This window comes from Halichondria panicea, chromosome 14 (assembly GCF_963675165.1).
Source record: "Halichondria panicea chromosome 14, odHalPani1.1, whole genome shotgun sequence".
NCBI classification, from domain to species: domain Eukaryota; kingdom Metazoa; phylum Porifera; class Demospongiae; order Suberitida; family Halichondriidae; genus Halichondria; species Halichondria panicea.
Window position 1 is genome coordinate 3,781,886 of NC_087390.1, and position 19,065 is coordinate 3,800,950.

The 19,065-nt window shown below is 43.3% G+C and overlaps 2 protein-coding genes across 2 annotated transcripts; both read left to right on the forward strand.

Moving 5' to 3' along the window:
- Window positions 1–77: 77 nt before the first annotated feature.
- Window positions 78–2,091, forward strand: LOC135348093 (uncharacterized). The gene has a single exon (XM_064546265.1). The coding sequence runs from the start codon at window positions 371–373 to the stop codon at window positions 1,994–1,996; it is 1,626 nt and encodes a 541-aa protein (XP_064402335.1). The 5' UTR covers window positions 78–370; the 3' UTR covers window positions 1,997–2,091.
- Window positions 2,092–4,149: 2,058 nt separating this feature from the next.
- On the forward strand, window positions 4,150–5,435 carry LOC135348146 (uncharacterized). Its single transcript, XM_064546323.1, has one exon. The coding sequence runs from the start codon at window positions 4,176–4,178 to the stop codon at window positions 5,433–5,435; it is 1,260 nt and encodes a 419-aa protein (XP_064402393.1). The 5' UTR covers window positions 4,150–4,175.
- Window positions 5,436–19,065: the final 13,630 nt, after the last annotated feature.

Consider the following 19,065-nt stretch of genomic DNA (forward strand, 5'->3'; position numbering starts at 1 on the left):
AGAGGGATAGTTGGGCGTGGCCCCACCCTGGACGCGAAACGTAGGGTTGGGCCCACTGCAATGTCAGGTTTGTTCTAGCCTCGAACCAGGTTTGTTCCTGCTGCAAAATTTGCAGCCCAATCAGATTGCAGAGTTCAAGTGTGAAGGCGTGGCTCATTAATGAACGAGTCAGTAACTATATACCGTAAACGTTGAAATTTTCGACGCATCAAAATTTCGCACTTTCTGCACTAGGCCCACAATTCTTAAACTCTTTGCCCCCCCCTTCTCCACCGCTCTAATTAACATCTACAGAGAAAGCACAGATCTCTTTTTAGGAGCCAACACCCTGCTGTCCCAAGAGGGCACCACACAAGGAGATCCTTTAGCAATGCCCTTTTATGCTCTAGCAACAAAACCCCTGATCGACAGATTGTCCACAGACACACCCGACCTAAAACAGATCTGGTATGCTGATGATGCCACTGCTGCAGGCAAAATTTCAGACCTGAAGAAATGGTGGGACAACTTGACAAAACTTGGTCCATCTTTTGGTTACTTTGTTAACCCCAAGAAAACGTGGCTAGTCACTAAAGATGGCTCCCTCTCCACAGCCTCTCAGATATTTGGGGATTCTGAGGTCAACATCACCACGGAAGGAAGACCAGTGCTTGGTTCCCCAATTGGCAAACAGGAGTTCATATCTGATTTTGTAACAGGAAAAGTAACACACTGGATAGCGGAAATTGAAAAACTGTCAGAAATAGCAGACAGCCAACCGCACGCAGCCTATGGTGCTATCACTCATGGCCTTGCAAGTAAATGGGCCTACCTCTCAAGAACTACCCCAGATATTGACCAACTACTGCTTCCCCTTGAGAACTCCATTCGAACCACCTTGCTCCCAAAACTTACAGGCAGAGACGCACCCAATGATCTCGAGAGGAGTCTATTTGCCCTCACCGCTCGCCTAGGAGGTTTAAATATAGGAAACCCGGCGTCGTTGGCAGTCGAACAATACACATCATCACAACAGGTGACAAAACCTCTCGTTGACTTAATAGCTTCGCAAAACAAAAATTACCCCTATGAAGTCCTCGTACACCAAATCAACACGAAGAACAAAATAAAAGAAACAAGAAGTACAGGACTGCAGGTGGCTAATGAGATACAAGAGTCTCTCACACCACCAATGCAATTAGCAACAGACCTTGCAAGAGAAAAAGGTGCCTCCAGCTGGCTCACTGCTTTACCGCTAGAAGAGCACGGATTCGCACTCCACAAAACAGCATTCCGTGATGCCATTGCCCTTCGGTATGGCTGGCCCCCATCGCAGATCCCCACAAACTGTGTGTGTGGCCATTCTTTTTCAGTGCAACATGCCCTCTCGTGCCCTAGAGGAGGATTCCCCTCAATTAGACACAACGAGCTGAGAGACATCACAGCATCGCTTTTAAAAGAAACTTGCCATGGAGTGGCCACTGAACCGTCTCTACAACCCATCACAAGCGAAACATTCAACAGAACCACCGCAAATCAACAGAACGGTGCCCGTCTTGATGTAGTGGCTAATGGTTTTTGGGGAAGTTCTTTCGAGAGAGCGTTCTTTGACGTTAGGGTTTTTAACCCATTTGCTCCCTCGAACAGACACTCCTCTCTAACCGCATCTTATCGCCACCATGAGAACCTGAAAAAGAGGCACCTGAAAAAGAGGCACTATGAACAACGTATAAGAGAAGTGGAGCACTCCTCTTTTACCCCCCTGGTCTTCGCTACCACAGGTGGCCTTGGCCCAGCAGCTGGAGCCTTCTACAAACGCCTGGCTAGCATGCTCTCAGACAAATGGAAGCAACCATACAGCACCACCATTGGCTGGCTAAGATGTAGAATATCTTTCTCTCTACTCAGATCCTCCATCATGTGTCTGAGAGGCGCCAGATCTTCGAAGTCATCCTTCAACGGCCATCTAGCTGCTTCCGTGGACCTCACCATTGCGGACTCCAACCTCTCTGTCTAAACTCTGAATAATAATATTATAGCTTCACATTACCCTGCCATATCTATATATCAGCCTCAGTCACTCATTCATTACATGTTTATTAACATTTCCAAAAAAAAAAATTTCAATGCTGGAAAAAAACAAACAAAAAAAAAAACAATTCTTAAATTTCGTGCGCATAAATTTTCGTCCGTTATTATTAACGTAGGTGTGGCTACCACGTACACGTACACCCACGTATATATTTAATTTCGTGTGTTGAGTCCAAGGACGAAAAAAACGAAATTAAACACCCGTCGAAAATTTCAACGTTTACGGTAGTCATTCTCTTTAGTTAAATCATAGATTAAGGAGGGAGAGGGATTGGAAACGCAATAGAACCGGATGAAACCATCCGTGTTACGGTTGACGTCATGTATATGATCAGGCCTCGAAACCAGGCCACCAGGCTTGAATGTAGGCTATACCAAAGGTGGCTGGCTATGAGTAGCAAAAAGACAGAAGACAGGGCTGATGAGCAGCAAATGTGATCGTTCCTGCATACATGCTGTAGGGGAGAGCTTGTAGCATCAGCCAGATTGAGCAAAACTCTCCTCTGGATCTCACCTAAGACACTATAGGCTCTATAAAGACATTATTATGCCTGTTGGCCATTTGGAAATATCAACTGTCTATTGGCCATTATTATTGTGATATTTATGACATTTTTGTGAAATATAAACTGAAATGAAGCTTGTATGGAAAAGTTACAAAAATAAAAAAAAATACGAAAAAACTTTCTTGTTCTTTTATGACTTTTTAACTTATATAGGGATCCCATAATCTTTCTGAAGTTATTTCTTTCTTGTATTTGCCTGATGATGTTGGAATTTGGGTCTTCAAGGCATATCTGCATACACAAACGGTCGACATGTTCAACGTTTACCTACTAAATTGAGCAAGGTGTAACTCTCACAAGAATGCATTCAGGTCATAGAAATAAGCCATTACGATGAACCTATTCCTATGCTTGGCCTATAACTAAAAATTGTGAAATTATAACCTCTTCACCTCTGCATAGAGGTACAAATAAACACAAATTAATTAGCGTAGTTGATACTTGAAATCAGCAACACATGTTTTTCAATCAACACCATTGTGGCTCATTACAATCACTAATGGAATACTTTGAAACACTATATACTTTTTCTAGGTTAAAGATTATTTAAACTCTGGCTCTAGGGAGAAAAAGCATATAAAAACTCACAAAAGTGTTGTAGGGTCGTCTTGAAACTCAAACTTGGACAAATTCACAACTAATGTGGTTCCAAATGATGAACACCAGAGATTTATAGGCTGGGTTGTACTCAGCCTAACTTTAGAAGCTGGAGAAGAGGAGTTTTAGCATGGTTTTAGTTGCTGCTGGAGGTTAACGCCCACTGCCTATTGCACTCTGAACCGTAACACGGATGGTTTCAAGAGGCAATGTTGGAGTCATTGTCGCACGTGATCCCGTTTCCAATCTACTCAATCTATGGTTAAATCAAAATGCAACAATAGCAGACAAGCCAGCTTGATCCAGGAACACAACCAGGTCAGTTAGAGCTAGTGGTATGCAAAAAGTGAGTGGTATGCAAAAGTGACTCCTGCGCAGTAGCATTCTAACTGAGCTTTGCGGTTACCGCCCACTTGGACACTTGGAATTAATCATTTCATGCTTAGCCACACTCTAAAGCTAAGTACCTGTGGAACAAACCTGACACTGGTGCCCAACCTAGCCTCGATCCCAGGCCGCACTTCCCACTAGGGAAGAGGCCGGTGAAGGAGGCTATGCCCAACCCTACGTTCGCGTCCAGGGTGGGGCCACGCCCAACTAAGTAGAGGGAAGGGATTGGAAACAGGGATTTCGGCCCATGCGTGTCGCACCGGAAATAGACAGGAAGTTAATTTAATTGGGGCCAAAAGAAAGTAGTTATAGCTTTCTCAGTGTGGATTATAACGGTCGGCATTCGGCTAATAACCGACCCAAACACCTGAAAAACTGGTCAGCTTAGCTCTGGGCTGCCACAATGACCTGCCAGAACTCGAGATCTAGTTGCGCATGCGCATTTGCGTGCTGATTCAGCAAGCTAATTAGTTCTCATTGCATGCTGATTCATCATAATTAGCCACGTGAAAAAAATAGTTATTGTTTTTGTGAATAGCTAGCTAGCTAATTATGGCATCAAAGCGCTCTAGCTCTAGCAGTGGACACTCTCAGAATTCTAAGCAGCCTAAAAGACAAGTGTCTGTTGGAACTTTTAAGAAGTGGCAGCTCCAACAAGAGAAAGAGCACAGCACTCTATCGTGGCTGCGTTGTACAGAGCAAGACAAGTTTGTAGATACTTTGTGGTGTGAAACTTGTAGAACATTCGAAGACAAGATATGTGGGACAAAAAACTTCTCTGCTGTCTGGATTAAAGGATCAACAAACCAAAAGCTAAGCAATGTCCTTGATCATGCCAAGAGTGATCAACACAAGCGGTCCATGTCTGTTATGCGTATCCAGCATGCAAAAGCAACAAAGGCACTACTCATCGAGTATGCTCCAATTGCTCGAAGCTTACTGTCTGGGCCAATGGACCAAGCAACGAAAGAGAAAATGGGCAGAAAATTTGACATATGTTATATGCTTGCTAAGGAAAACCTAGCTTTCCGTAAATATTCACCCATTCATCAGTTGGAGAGACGTCATGGTGTAGAATTGGGGGAATCGTATATGACCAAGGACTCAGCTCGATCGTTTACTAAGTACATAGCAATGACCCAGCGCAATGAATTTGTAAACACTATCCAGTCGAATCTCCACTTCTTTAGTTTTCTTATGGATGGCACTACTGATGCTGGCAATGTAGAAGATGAACTAATTGGTATAATGGGCTTTTGTAAAAATAAAGCTGAAGTAGGGTCATTTGTTAGATTCTTCAGTATCCAGGTCCCTACAAAAGTCAATGCAGATGGGCTAATTGTGTGTGTTAAGCAAGCTCTAGAACCGTTTGGAATTGATAGTGTGCTCGAGAAGGCTGACGTGTTGGCGAGCAGGCCAATACTAATTGGTAGTTGCACTGATGGAGCATCAGTAAATATTGGTCAACGCAACGGTATGCGAGGAAAAATGCAACGAGCACTCCCGTGGATTTTTTGGGGGTGGTGTTATGCTCACAGGCTGGAGCTGGCTTGTAAAGACTCGTTCACCAGCGGTCTATTTCAGGGTATTAGTGACATGCTACTCCGTCTATACTACCTATACTCCAAGTCTCCAAAGAAACTGAGAGAGCTGGCAGAAGTAGTCAGTGACCTGAGAGGAGTGTTTGAATTCCCAAAGAGTGGTGATACCCCAATTCGCTCTGAGGGTAGTCGATGGATTTCGCACAACGCCAGGCATTGCAGAGGATTGTTGATCGCTATGGTGCGTACATGGCTCACCTTGAATCTCTAGCAGAAGATCGCTCAGTTTCAAGTTCCGACAGAGCTCGTTTAAAAGGATATCTGTTGAAGTGGCAGCAAGGCAAGATACTTATTGGATGCTCTATGTATGTGGATGCTTTAAAAGTGCCGTCTATGCTCAGTAAGGTGCTGCAAGAAGAGAAACTGGACATTGTTTCTAGTTTACAGAGCATTCTAAAATCTAAGAAGTCCCTACAGAGCTTAACCGACACTGATCCCCTACAATGGCCGACTGTGAAGCTTATTTGCAATAGACTAACAGCTGGGAATGAGTATCAAGGAGCTACTCTAAAGAACTACAACCAAGCTATGTTGACATCATGCAGAGACCAAGCCTTGGCAGATGTTCAAAGACTTGATTCTAGCATGCGAGAGAGACTTGAGTGGTCAGATGTCAACTTACTTCGAGCAATACTGACATTTCTTGATACCCAAACTTGGCGCGCCCCAGTGGCAGAGGTGGAGGACAAAGCACTCACAGAAGTTCAGAATGCTGTTGATGTAATAGCAACCACATTCAGAGAACCCCTGGAGGCTGTAGGTGTTCGAATTCTGGAACTTCAAGACGAAATAACTGAAGTATTAGAGTATTCTCGACAATATTTGTCAATAGAAACAGACGGTTACAAGAGTGTATGGTACAAGCTCCATGTTTGCCCAGATGCTGTCAGATGGGAAAATGTCATTTTGTTGTGTGAGCTATGTTTTAGCCTCCCTTTTTCTAATGGGTGCATAGAGAGAATGTTCTCGGCTTTGAAACTGGTAAAAACAGATCGTAGAACACAACTTAGTCATCAAATGCTAACTGACATTCTAGAAATTCGACTAGAGGGACCTCCACTTGAAGATTTTTCACCTAACAAAGCTGTGGAAACTTGGTGGAATGACTCTACACGAAGACCTAATCAGAGTACTCGCAACCGGTATGCTCCTCGTAGCGGTGAGGGCTCAACAAGTACATCAATAACAATTCCTGACGAAGCTGAGTCCGACTCTACCTTGTCACTGGATGAATGGGATTCCTGGTTCGATAACTAATAAATTTTCACCTTTGACCTTATACTGATACATTAATTATGTGTATAATTATTAATTATCTCGATCCTACATAATAACTATGTGAACGTGTAATATAATTATCATTCATGACAAGAAAATTATACGACTATTAATCCATGAAATGTCTCGAGGCATCTAAAATACAAAAACATTCTGGGGGGGGGGGGGGGGGCCGCGACATTCATGGCAGAACAGGAATCTATTTGACTGATCATTTGGTAAATGGTCTGACATAAGTCAGTTCACTTCACATTTCTTATAATCCACACTGTTTCTCTGGCTGGGATAGTAGCTACATACATAGATACATACATAGATAGATCTAGTTTCTTTGTTTGCTATACATCAGAATGAGACTTTTTTCCGTTGCATTGAAGAATTACACGTCCTCAACAAACCTTCAAAGAACAAGGCATGCACTCACAAAAAAACTAGAGTCTAGTCTAGTACTAGGCACAGTTCGTATAGATGCATACTTTATTCTGATTCACACAATCACAAAGGATGCATGGAGAAATAATTATGTTTTCAAACACAGAACATAAGTCTGACGATGTTTAGGTAGTGGTGTTATTTCCATCATCAGGTTACTACACAGCTTTTGCAAAAGAATTGACCAATCATAATGAATAACAGTGGGGTTATCATGTGTCCCTTCCCTCTGTCATTGGCTTTTCCAAAGGATAGTTTGAATTAGCATAATTATTTCAAAAACTATACAGGTTAGCAAGGAAAAACTTTTCTCAAGGCACATCGGGATCATTGGGCAATATGTAGACCTAAACAATAGTGATGTACAATCTATTGATGTACAATCTATTGTTAACCAGCGACTCCCCCTGCAAACAAATGTACTTTTGAATTCTTCTTTTCGCACTTTTATGTTAATATCCAACAATAAACAGCTATGCCGAAGGCATATTTTAATGCTCCCTCTACACTCTAATCACTCTCACGCAACCATGACTACTTCTTAGCTCAAGATATCCCCCCACAAAGTTTCATACCTTCAATTTCCCAGCTAAATACATGTAAAATAGTGCTACATGGACCTCTGATGGTCATAAATTTACTATGGATAATGTACTGCAGGCTCGCAATCAATCGCAATCAACATTTGCGGAATGCAACACGCATGGTGTCAGAATTGTCACCTCCCCTCTACAGAGGGTCGCATCTATGGAATTTTATCACTTATGCTGACACTGCAAAAAGGATGCAGAATTAGACCCCCCACAAAAACAGCACCCTCGAGAAAAACATACCTGTGCACAAAAACAGACCCTCCTGGTCCAGAAACATACCAGAAAAGATCCCTCCAAAACAAGTGGGTTACATCAGTACGCTAATTTATGACCGCATGTGGGTGTTTGACTACACATGTATATAACACTGTCCGCTTGCGAGACTAGGGGGTGTGTGCACAGGTATTGTTTTTGTGCGCAGGTATGATTTTCTGGACTGATTCTGCAACTTCAGCAAATGCAGTGCATCCCTGACGGGAGGTCGGGTTTCAAGCCTATGTCAAGATTTGTCTTGCTGAATTATGTGATAAGCTATGAATAATAATTTTATTCTATGAATATGAAGTGGATGTTAACCAATTTTACCTTGCTTGAGGTTGCGCAACCGGACGTGACACAGACCACAGTAGAAATGCTGATTGGGCTGCAACAAATCCTGACATAGGTTTGAAACCCTACCTCCCGTCAGGGACGGTCGGGCTCCGCCCAACTAGTGCATGTTTAGGGTAGAATTTTCTGGTGATGGAAATGTAGTGGAATGGTCAACATATTGATTTTCTGGTAACATTCCATGCCACTCCCTTTTCTCTGATTGGACGGGGGCGGGATAAAAGAGACTTTGCAGCTATTAAATAGCGAGTGTGCGCTTGCTAATGCCTCGTTTATAGTAGATTTATTGGACCTCATGAAAGAAGAAAATTGATTCTTCCAGGATCTGTAGTTCAGTGTATATAATATCTAAGAACTTGGGTACATGCATATTGTTATCTATATTGTTATATGTAGGCCCTCAAGACAAAGATGATTCTGATTCTGGATATGGATCTTGGATATTATGCACCTATCAATGATATGCCCCACCCCCCCCCACCTGGGGAGCACATGGGGGAAATGTAGTGGAATGGTCAACATATTGATGCCCCATAGGTGGGGATTGGTGGGGGAAGTGACCTTCGGTTGTAGCCGCCCTCGATCGTTGTTTATAGTTATTGTTCTCTTTATAGTAAATTTTTTGGCCTACTCAACATGGGGGATCGGGTAACATTACACAGCTGATACATGGGGCTGATACATGTCACGGATGGTCCCCCACGTTTCCCCCAGGTGGGGGGGGGTGGGGCATTACCATATAGCGGGTATATTTCGAGGGTATAAATTTCCGCGGATGGGCTCTACACAGGATTTCGCGGATTTTATTTTTGTGGTCTGAATGTGCACATCAACATGCAGCTGTACCTCCACACCGTTAGACTCGAATCCAAATCCAGGACTAGCCCGTAGAGGCACTATGTCGTTTGCTGTGCAGGCCATGGTCGGGGCAAGTTAACTGTCTTTTTTCTTTCCTCTTATTGTCGATACGTCGATACGTGTGGTCAATAATACTGAACACGCCTACTATTCATTAATGTAGTTAAACGTAGTTAACGGGGAAGTACCCTAACCTACACGCTATGACAACAAACCCCTACCACCCCATCAGTCCCGACTACAGCGCCGACCTGTCTTGTTGCGGTGCTCAGCCCCATGGCCGACGACCCAGACATGGTGACTACATGGAGCGGAACTTCACGAGAATCCGAATCTCCTGCATGTGCTGCTTCCCGGCAGTCACACCCTGAGGTGGAATTTATATATCCCAATCATGTCAACCATAATAGAATGCCGAATGAGTAGAATTTATATAATGGGTCTGTTCCACGAAGGACGATTTCCTGGGTATCTGCTACGGCCGTTGGCGTACCTGCATCTTGCCTGACACAGTCTCTTGTTGTAGGCGGCGGACGACATGGGGAGCGGGAGGAGGAAGAGTAGGGTTGACGGCTCCACCCCAGTACCTGGTCGCCCTGCAGTTCTCTGACCGGTGGTTGTCATCCAAGCAGTAGGAGCAGCGGGGTATGTCCCGCCTCTTGGTAGAGCCGAGGGTTTGGCCCTGTTCCATTTGTTTTGCACCTCACGATGAGGGCGAGCATCCCGTGTCAGAATAGCGTTCCACCCAGACGGAAATGGTGGGTGTCGGGCGTCCTGTTGGTGGGGGATTGTCCGAGGTGATCTTGCTTATCTCCACAAACTTCACATTTTGTGGGCAACAGCGGTTGACACCGTGGCACCGGGTGGAGGCTGGTTGAGGGACTGCAAGGGAGGGGGTAAGGTTGGGGTAACCGTGCGAGGTACTGTGGTTAGCTCTGGATACACTGCAGGTAAGCGGGGGCGGCAATTAAGGGACGAGGGCGTGGCCTCAGTTATTCTCTGCGGGTGCGGCCTGGGCGGGGCTTACCTTGATGTAGGCGTGGCAGTTTCTCTGTGGGTGTGGGGCTTTCCTTGTTGGAGGCCACGCCTCCAAGCAAGCTGCTGTAAAAGCAACCATAAAATAATTGCGGACGCCCTGACGTGGCACCTCCACGCATTCCGTATGTGGACCACTACCTTTATCATCCTAGGCCACCTTGGGCGTACCCCTCGCTCCTCACAAAACAGAGAGCCCGACAACCTGTTTGACTTTCCTTGGGATCGAAATTGACTCCTCCTGCGAGCTCGAGTCGTTAATCGGCCTCCTCAACCATGCCTGTAAGGTGGTCCGCTCCTTCCTTCGCCGCATGCTGAACCTTCTGCACTCCATGTGCCACCCCCCCACGGGACAATCCTCATCCGTCTGAACAGCAGCGACCTGGCATGGTGGCTGGCCTGGAACGGGACCCCTACCACATGCCCCATGTCACTATGACGTCCGACGCATCCGGATGCGGAGCATGGCACCAACTCTCATGGACGTGGGACTACCGATCTTCCCACCTGACATAATCCTGGCCTGCACCACCTGGGGGCAAGGGTGTGACAACCAGGTGGTCGTTTGGTCGTTGAACCAACACCGAAGGAATCATGCAACTTTCGTGGAGGCGTCCTACAACATACACATTGACTCTGTCACACATGCTAACCATTTGGCCGACGACCTCTCACGTAACCGGCTCCCTTCCTTTTTTGTGAAGGCGGACGCGTTCCCCTCCCACGTCCCCTGGCGTTTGCTGGACCTCCTCCTAGACCAGCAGATCAACAGGGCCTAGCCCCTACGTATAAGTCAGCAAAACTTCCACAACTTCTGTGTCCCATTCCCTGCGTACTCCTCTGTCTCGTTCCTGGCTGATGAGGGCCGCAAACGTGCAAATCCTATATTTGGCAGCTATCCGTAATATGCAGATATCGATTGGCAGAGATCCTGAAGAGGGTACAGGCAGGCGCTAGGTCATGAATCAGACTCCCCATAACAATCAAGCTGATGTACCAGCTGCACGACAAGCCAGAGAAACCGGGTTCTTTCGGCTCGGTGAACTCCTGCCTGTCTTGGGCGTGAAAACCGACCCAACCATGGTCCAAGTCCGGCTCCGAAAGTCGAAATGCGACCAGGGGGCACACTGGCAAAGCCACACTCGCCCATCCACCAGGGCCCGGCGACCCTGCAACCACTCAGCGACTTCCGCTGCTGTGGCTCGGTAGGTGGCAGAGTGCAGCCGGACCCCGGCCGAGCATCATTAATTTTGCCAGGGTCATGTCCACCACATCATCTCACGAACAAGCGGAACGTAGACTGCCCTATTCTGTGAATATATACATATTGTCACTTCCTACAGATACTCTACATTTTTGGGGGACCATTCCTTGGGGCTGACGTTCTGGACTGGCTGCAGTTGACTTCTTTCAGGGAATTGACTATGAGGGTAGTGTGTGTGCATTTCATTGATCCTACATAGACAGACACACACATACACAAACACCCTACCGTATACCTCGCTTGCGCATGCACACCGAGGCATAATAAATTATACCACTCTAAAAACACACTTGCCAAATAGTACCCACCTAAGGGTTTCCTACTTCTGCTGACCAGTACATACACTATGTCCACAGTTCAAATTTAACTGCTGACCAGTACATACACTATGTCATGGACGTCCACAGTTCAAATTTAACAATGCACTAACTACGGTAATGTTTGCACCTTGCTTGATTACATCAACTCTGCGCACTTAAGGCCCGGGTCCAGATTTCAACACCAAAATTTACACTATGTTCATACTGCTGTATTATTTGCAATATACAGTGTATGCTGCATCAAAATGATCCAAAATGAAGCTCAATGTTTTCTTTTTCCAAAAAACTAATTAGCTTAATTCAATTATGCTAATTAGTCCCATAAATGGTGATGACGTCATGGCACTTTCAGAAAGAGAAGTGCAAATACGGCGTTGAAGATGCCAAGATCAAGCTTCAAAAACAAGGCTAGATGAACATCTCATAGCTAGGTACTAGTATCCTTGATGGGAAGAGTAGGAGTTATTGTATTCTTGAGATACACAAAATAGCCTACCTCTAGAGTGGCTGTCAGAGCTAAAGAAGCTAGCATAGCTAAGAAAGTTTTGGACATTTTTACTTCCCATCAAGGAAACATAATCATAACAACATACTCTATCTTTTGAGGGCCTAAACAGCTACTCTTACCTTGTTTAAGTCCGCCGTATTTGTTACCAAAGATAATCTATAATAGTTCTAGCAGCTAGCTAAGCAAATACATTGACCTTATGACGTCACATGCAATGAATAACATTAATAAACATTATGAATCTCATTAACACTACATGATCTACATGATCTACACAAAATGTTGGCAATGAATAAAATTAATCTTATCAGTGCCTGACCCAGGCCTTAACTGCGCAGAGAAGGTTCTTCCAGTGAGAGTGTATGCGTCGACAAATCCACTGATGTACATGTAGTGTAACTATATTATGTCACAGCTATAGGCCTGACAACTAGATTCACTGATGGTTTACTTCACCTTGTGAGAAGTTTTCTAACGTAACTCATCGACCAGCATCATTGGATCAACCACTGAACCAGGAACATTCGTTTCAACAGTCAACAGCCCATGGATGTCAGCTTCACCAATGGCAAGGGAGCCAGAACAAGGAACATGCTCTCAAGGGAACGACTTAAAAATGGCAAAGGGTTCATATCCATCTCTTGATGCAGAGGTATGATAATGTACAATAATGATCAATCATAAGTAGGGCCGCATCCAGGTCTCCAGGTCAGGGGGGGAATGTAGGAGGGTCAAAGTGTCCCACGCCGTATGCACGCCAAACTAGGGAGCATGCTTCCAGAAAATTGATAGATTCTTCAGCTCACAAGTCATCATAATTATAGCAGTAAATGCCAAATCCTGGGGGGGGAAGGTAACTCACCTGAGTCGGTTCCGTAGAGCTGAATGTGAATTCAATTTTTTCAGAGTTTTGAAGACGAAAGGTGACTTAGGTGGCACACTCACTTCGCTGCTCTAAGACGGAAAACTTGCAAGAGAAGTTTGCTCTTATCATTTGTAGTTTCTGAATGCAAAAAAATTAATAATGTGCATGCTGCCTGGGTAACATGCAGTCATGTTAAAATACTTCTGTTCGTCGCTTCAACTTATTTTCTTCTTTCGCCTGTCCAAAAACAAAAGTACATACTTATACTATCAAATGCCCCTCAGGGGTGGTAATATACTGCCATCCAAACTAATAACCTTTTGTCGATCGACAGCCATCGATGCATCAAATTCCCTATTCTGCTGTGCGATCACTTCAGTAATTGAGGAACCTCCTTGAATGAGTATGAGGGAAGCTCTGGATCTTGCTAGAGCAAAATTAATAGTTCACCATAAAAAAAATCACTAAACCATAATTTTATATGATGCTTACATCATCACTAAACCATAATTCTTACATCATCCAAAGAACTGTTTTCTTGTCCACATGAGAAGGACCCACATGAGAAGGACCAGCCTGTGATAAACAATAAGCTTAGTATCATGAACAAAACAAATAGCCGGTACCAAATTTGGACCACCCACCATGTCCAAAGAAGAGTTAGCACTGACACCCTCCAGAAGACTTGGGCGCCTATAGTGAAACAAACACATTTAATTTAACGCAATTATAGCATCACTCTCTTTGACTGCTTGATATATACCATCATTGTTATCATCTGTAGCTAAGTACTTATTGTTTATTGTTGTTTGACCAACATACTAAGTAAAATTATTTTGTAAAAAGCTTTAATAGGATTGGCACTAACTTTTTAGCTTTAGCTGTTTTTTTCACTCAGATATAAGAACCCCTTTCGGGTGATGACATCACTTCCATCCATTTCGATTTGTTAATGATTTGTATCTGTCTGCAAGTACTGCCACTCCTGTAAGTTATCGATGTTGCAAAATGCTCGAACAATTTCCCTTCCAAGATGCTCATTGAACGTTTAAATTGTATAGTCTGCACTCTGCCTTCACCCTTGAGCTCATTTCGATATTGCCCTCGATTCGTACAAACTACATAACTTGCACACGGCCCTGAGTATTCGTAGCCTTTTTTTTCTTTTGAGAAGAACTAGCACAGGACACACTGGTTGGGTCGAAGGGGCCATAGGAGGGTGAAGGAAACAGATTGTTGAGGGCATGAGATTCTAGCTTAGACGGTCTGCACAGCTGTTTTGAAACACTTAGAGCTTTCTTTACAAGCGAACCATTGATGACTGTTTAAAGAATACATAAATGCCATGTTTAATTATAAAGAAGGATTGTAAACGAGGCTACCTCACAGCATACTTTTATGTTTCCCTGCGTTAAAGGCATGCACCAAGCAAATAATTATAGTTGTATTGTAAGACTGAGCAATTATACGGTAGTGTCAAGTTAGTTATGGAGGACTTTTGGTATATAAAACTCCCAAAGACCAAACCAACAGTACTGTGTTTTCGTGTTTTGGGTGAGATCCAGAGGGGGGGGGGGGGGGGGAGTGTTTCTGTTTCTGCCAGCCAATCTTAATCCAAGTTATGTCTAAGAAGTAGGAAGAGATTTAGTGCTAATGAAAGTTTCCTGACAGCATGGCTGTTAAAATCAAGACAAGAACAGGTCAAGTCAAGTCAAAATTTTACCCAACAACAGCCAACCCACCTGGGTCAAAAATGGTTTAGCTGTGAAAACACAAGGAGCTAATTCTGAGGTGTTTTACATGTTTGTGAGTTAAGCCTGTAGTTTCCTATCACCTCACTCTTAACATGTACAAGTAGTGCATGCATGGTTATTTTTACTATGCCACTATACAGCTGGCTGGCTATAGCTATAACCAGCAGATCACTCTACGACTTGATGCTTGTGGTTACGCAGTTCAATCTGGTTAAAGGGCTCGTATAACTTATGACTATGCAATCAGGGAGTCACATGTAACTGAGTGTTTATACCTTCCATTCTTTGATCTGGTACATGCTGTTAATTAATGAAAGCACCGCAGGCTAGGTGGAGCTAAAGCTACTAGCTATTATAGCAATCGTTATAATTATCATGATGAACATCCAGTCCAAGTCTTAATTAATCGCTGCTATCTTACTAAGAGTGTAGCGACACTACATGGACAAGTTTTGCTACGCACTCTTCCGCTGCAATGGTATTCCAATTAAGGCATAAATCGAGAATTATTTTGCGAATTAAAATCCAAGACTAGAAGCCTATAGAAACTTTTACTTGCACTCATTGATTCTTAGCAGCTGTAGCAGTCTACACACACAGACACACAACCGTATACCTCGCTTGCACATGCTCACCAATTGCACATGCGCACCAAGGCATATGATGTCCCAAAGTAATAGATAGGATCTAAGAGGCCACTCCAACAAAGAACTTAGTTTCCCGTCCTGAGCGCGCATGCTTTCAGTGGTTGGATGTCATTTTAATTAATTAATATGGCATCATCAAACCACAAGGCCATGTGGCTGCAGGCTGGTATTGAAGCTCGCCCTTGTTAAAATTCTGAGAAGTCAGGACGGGAAACTAAGTTCTTTGTTTGAGTGGCCTAATGTTTGCTACATTATTGTGAACACTAACTCTATACTATGGTTAACATTATCTAAAAGCTAGAGATTTTCTTTTATATGCCCCCAACTCACTTCTAGTTCTATGGCAACTTGTACAACACTTCTATCACATCCTTTCCTATCATCCTCTAAGTCCACAAAGTTGCCCCTCGTGTTTAACTTGCAGAGCCAGGGTGGTAGCATCACTGTCATTTGGTAGCACGTCCTCCTTTCATCAACGGTGCCATTGGACATAAAGGTCACTGGACGCTTTGTAGCAAACAAGAACAGACTTCTCAAACAGTTCCTTTTCCATCTTCAGATCAGAATAGACAGAGTTCTCACTTGGGCATGCAGTATGGAAGAGTCTCATGGCATGGTGGCATGCGCGATAATAATTAACCCTTTCCCCGTTGAAGCCGTCATATGACGGCCACTCTAGTGGTCATTTTCAAAAATTCGTTGTGCCCACTGTGTTGGAGCTATGCACACACTGTTGGTACCAGCACATGCCCATTGAGCTGCTCTTTCACCTGGTATCTTTAATATGCTGCCTTGAGGTACACTTTGTACAGTAATGTCGAAAGAAAATTGACCGTTTGATAATGTTTCAAGATCTTCGTAGTACAATCTCAGTGAGGTTCTAAAGTAGCTAGACAGTGAGAATATCGATGCTTATGGCCTTGTTGAGTGAGAGGACTGTGACTGGGATCATAGCTAGATAAAAAGCTACCTCAAGCTAGAAAATATAGAGCCTGAAGGCCTGAGGAAGAAGCTCTTGCGATGGAACAACTTCTTGGATCTGGTAAGTCTCGAGTAGCATCTGTAGTCTTGATAGCTTCAGTATAACTGTATATTTAGGCTAGTTAGTACAGCAGTGGACATCATGAGCCACCATTGAACTTGTAAACCTGTGTAGGTGAAGAAAACATTTCCCGGGAAAAGGGCGTCTGCTGATACGACCTCGCAAAGAACTTTCTGCAGATCCTGATTGAACCATGTCACCGTGAGAACATTGAGAACACTTATTTAGTGTCTTTAGCCACTCTGTGCCTTCATACAATATTATTTGTGTACATAATTGTGAATGTTTGTAAACAATTGCTAATTAGTGGGGGTGGTCAGTTGCTAGGTAACGAAGATGGTGTCAAGATACCTCTGGGGTCTGCGCTACCTGTAGGAAATAGTTACAAGTCATTTCAATGTATGGTTCATGACATACAAATTTTTAAAGAAAATTGTTATTTATTCTGTATTTTCTTGTTTTAATTAAAACGGGGAAAGGGTTAAGGACCCTGAAGCAAAAGCTACCCCGGGGTAAAGTTCGCTTACCCCGGGGTAGGTTCCTCACCCCTACGTATATATAAGCTTCCAGTCACTAGCTTACCCCGGGTGTAAGGTGATCGTCACCCCGGGGTAACTGTTTGTTACACTTGGCTTGCAGCCTGAAGTTTAACTATAGTGAACCTTGTGCAACCCTCGCTCTTTTGTTTATTGATGAGTTACGTACAGTACTTCTTTGAATAATATTCATAATATTCTTCTTTGATCTTTCACTAACTTCACAAAACAGAACATGATAGTATTATGCCCAGGCCGCCTGTATTTCTGTACAACTTGTGTCTATAATCATCTATATCTCATGATAAATATAGTTATACTGTCATTGTATACTGTCATTGTAAATTGGATCCTGCACGTACTTGTCTGCTACCTTTAGTGCATCAAACCACACCCATAGGTCAAACGTTAAGACTCAACTAGCTCTCAACTAGCGAAGGCTCAACTAGCGATCGATCACGCGAAGGCTCAACTAGCGAAGCGATCACTCAACTACCAAGGTCTAGTTGTAATCATTATTTTATTATAAAACATACAACATAAAACAGAATAAAACATAAAACAGAATAAAATTCGTATCTGAAATCACTCGTAGCCCAGACCCCGGGGTATCTTGACACCATCATCGTTACCTAGCAACTGACCACCCCCAACTAATTAGCGATTGTATACTGACTAAATAAGTGTTCTCAATGTTGTTTTCTTCACCTACACTTTTCTTCACCTACACTGAAGATATTTATAGTGGGAAAACTTCAGGTGATGAGCGATAATTATGATCATGACATGGATCTAATTATATAGAGCGGTATTAAACCCACACCAAAGAGGAAGGCAGCCGTTTCGAAACCAAAAAATATATTGCTTAATATAACATGCGCAAGTTCCATGCATGCATTGATTATATTTTTAGAAACGCATTAGAAACGCACTACAATTCCCTACAATTCCGGATGTTGTCGCATTGTCTGATTCGGAAAGCTCTGTCTCCAGTGATTCAGATTCCTGGTCAGATATGGATCACGAAATCTAGTAATAGCTACATGTATATACTTGATCCTTGATCCTTGAGACGCTCTGTCATCGATATTCCACCATGTCCTGTAGCGTATATATATACGTATACATTTAGCCCTTTCATGCTACACTTGTATAGTTTGAGGTCCGACGTCAACAAAAAATCGGAAATAATGCTTGAGTCTCTTGGCGTTCAATTACAGTTCTTAGCACTAACATAATTATTTATGGTGGTTACCACCATGGCATAGGTGTCGTCCACTGCTGCTTTTGCTCTATGTATAATAATTTTTTTAACGTAGATATATGCCACATGCACATATCCTCCTCTTATAGTGGTATAATCCCTTGTATGCATGCAATTTATGATATGTATACTTTTATACTGAGTCAGAATAATTATATGTACATGGAAACAACTTGAAGGAAGTTTTGGTAAAAAAACAGTTGAAGCAGCTGAAACACCGGGACAATACAGTGCTTCCAATCACACCCGCAGATATCTGTCCTAGTGTGAAAGCTGCAGCATTAGACCAGCCACTCCGTCAACTTTTCCGCTGAACAGCACTCAAAAAATTGACCATCAGCATCATGCCTGGACACCAACTGGTGGCATGATGGGCATTCTTATAATTTTAATAATTTTTACGGCAATGATAACGTGTACCGTTTCAGGTTACTGGGTGGAGGGTGGGCTTTAGGTAACTTCAGCCAAGTATCTAGATATTGGCACAGTGTTTCCTTTGATCTGCCCACAACAAGACTGTATAATTCATTGTATCATGCATCTACCATTAATTCACCAATTCTCATTATGATCAATATTATTATCGTGACTTATTGTATAAGCAATTAATAATTAATTATAGAATAATAATTATCTTGCACGATTAATACTAATAATAATACCTGCATGGCAAGACTTGTCATGCTATGATTATATGACCTTGCAAGAAGACTTGCAAGTTACAAGATTGATAATCATGCAATGCCTGTACAATTCATGCAGCAAGATCTTGCAAGTATGCAAGCTCTTGTTACCTGGGTAAGATCAAGCTTCAAAAATAAGAACAGAGTAAACAT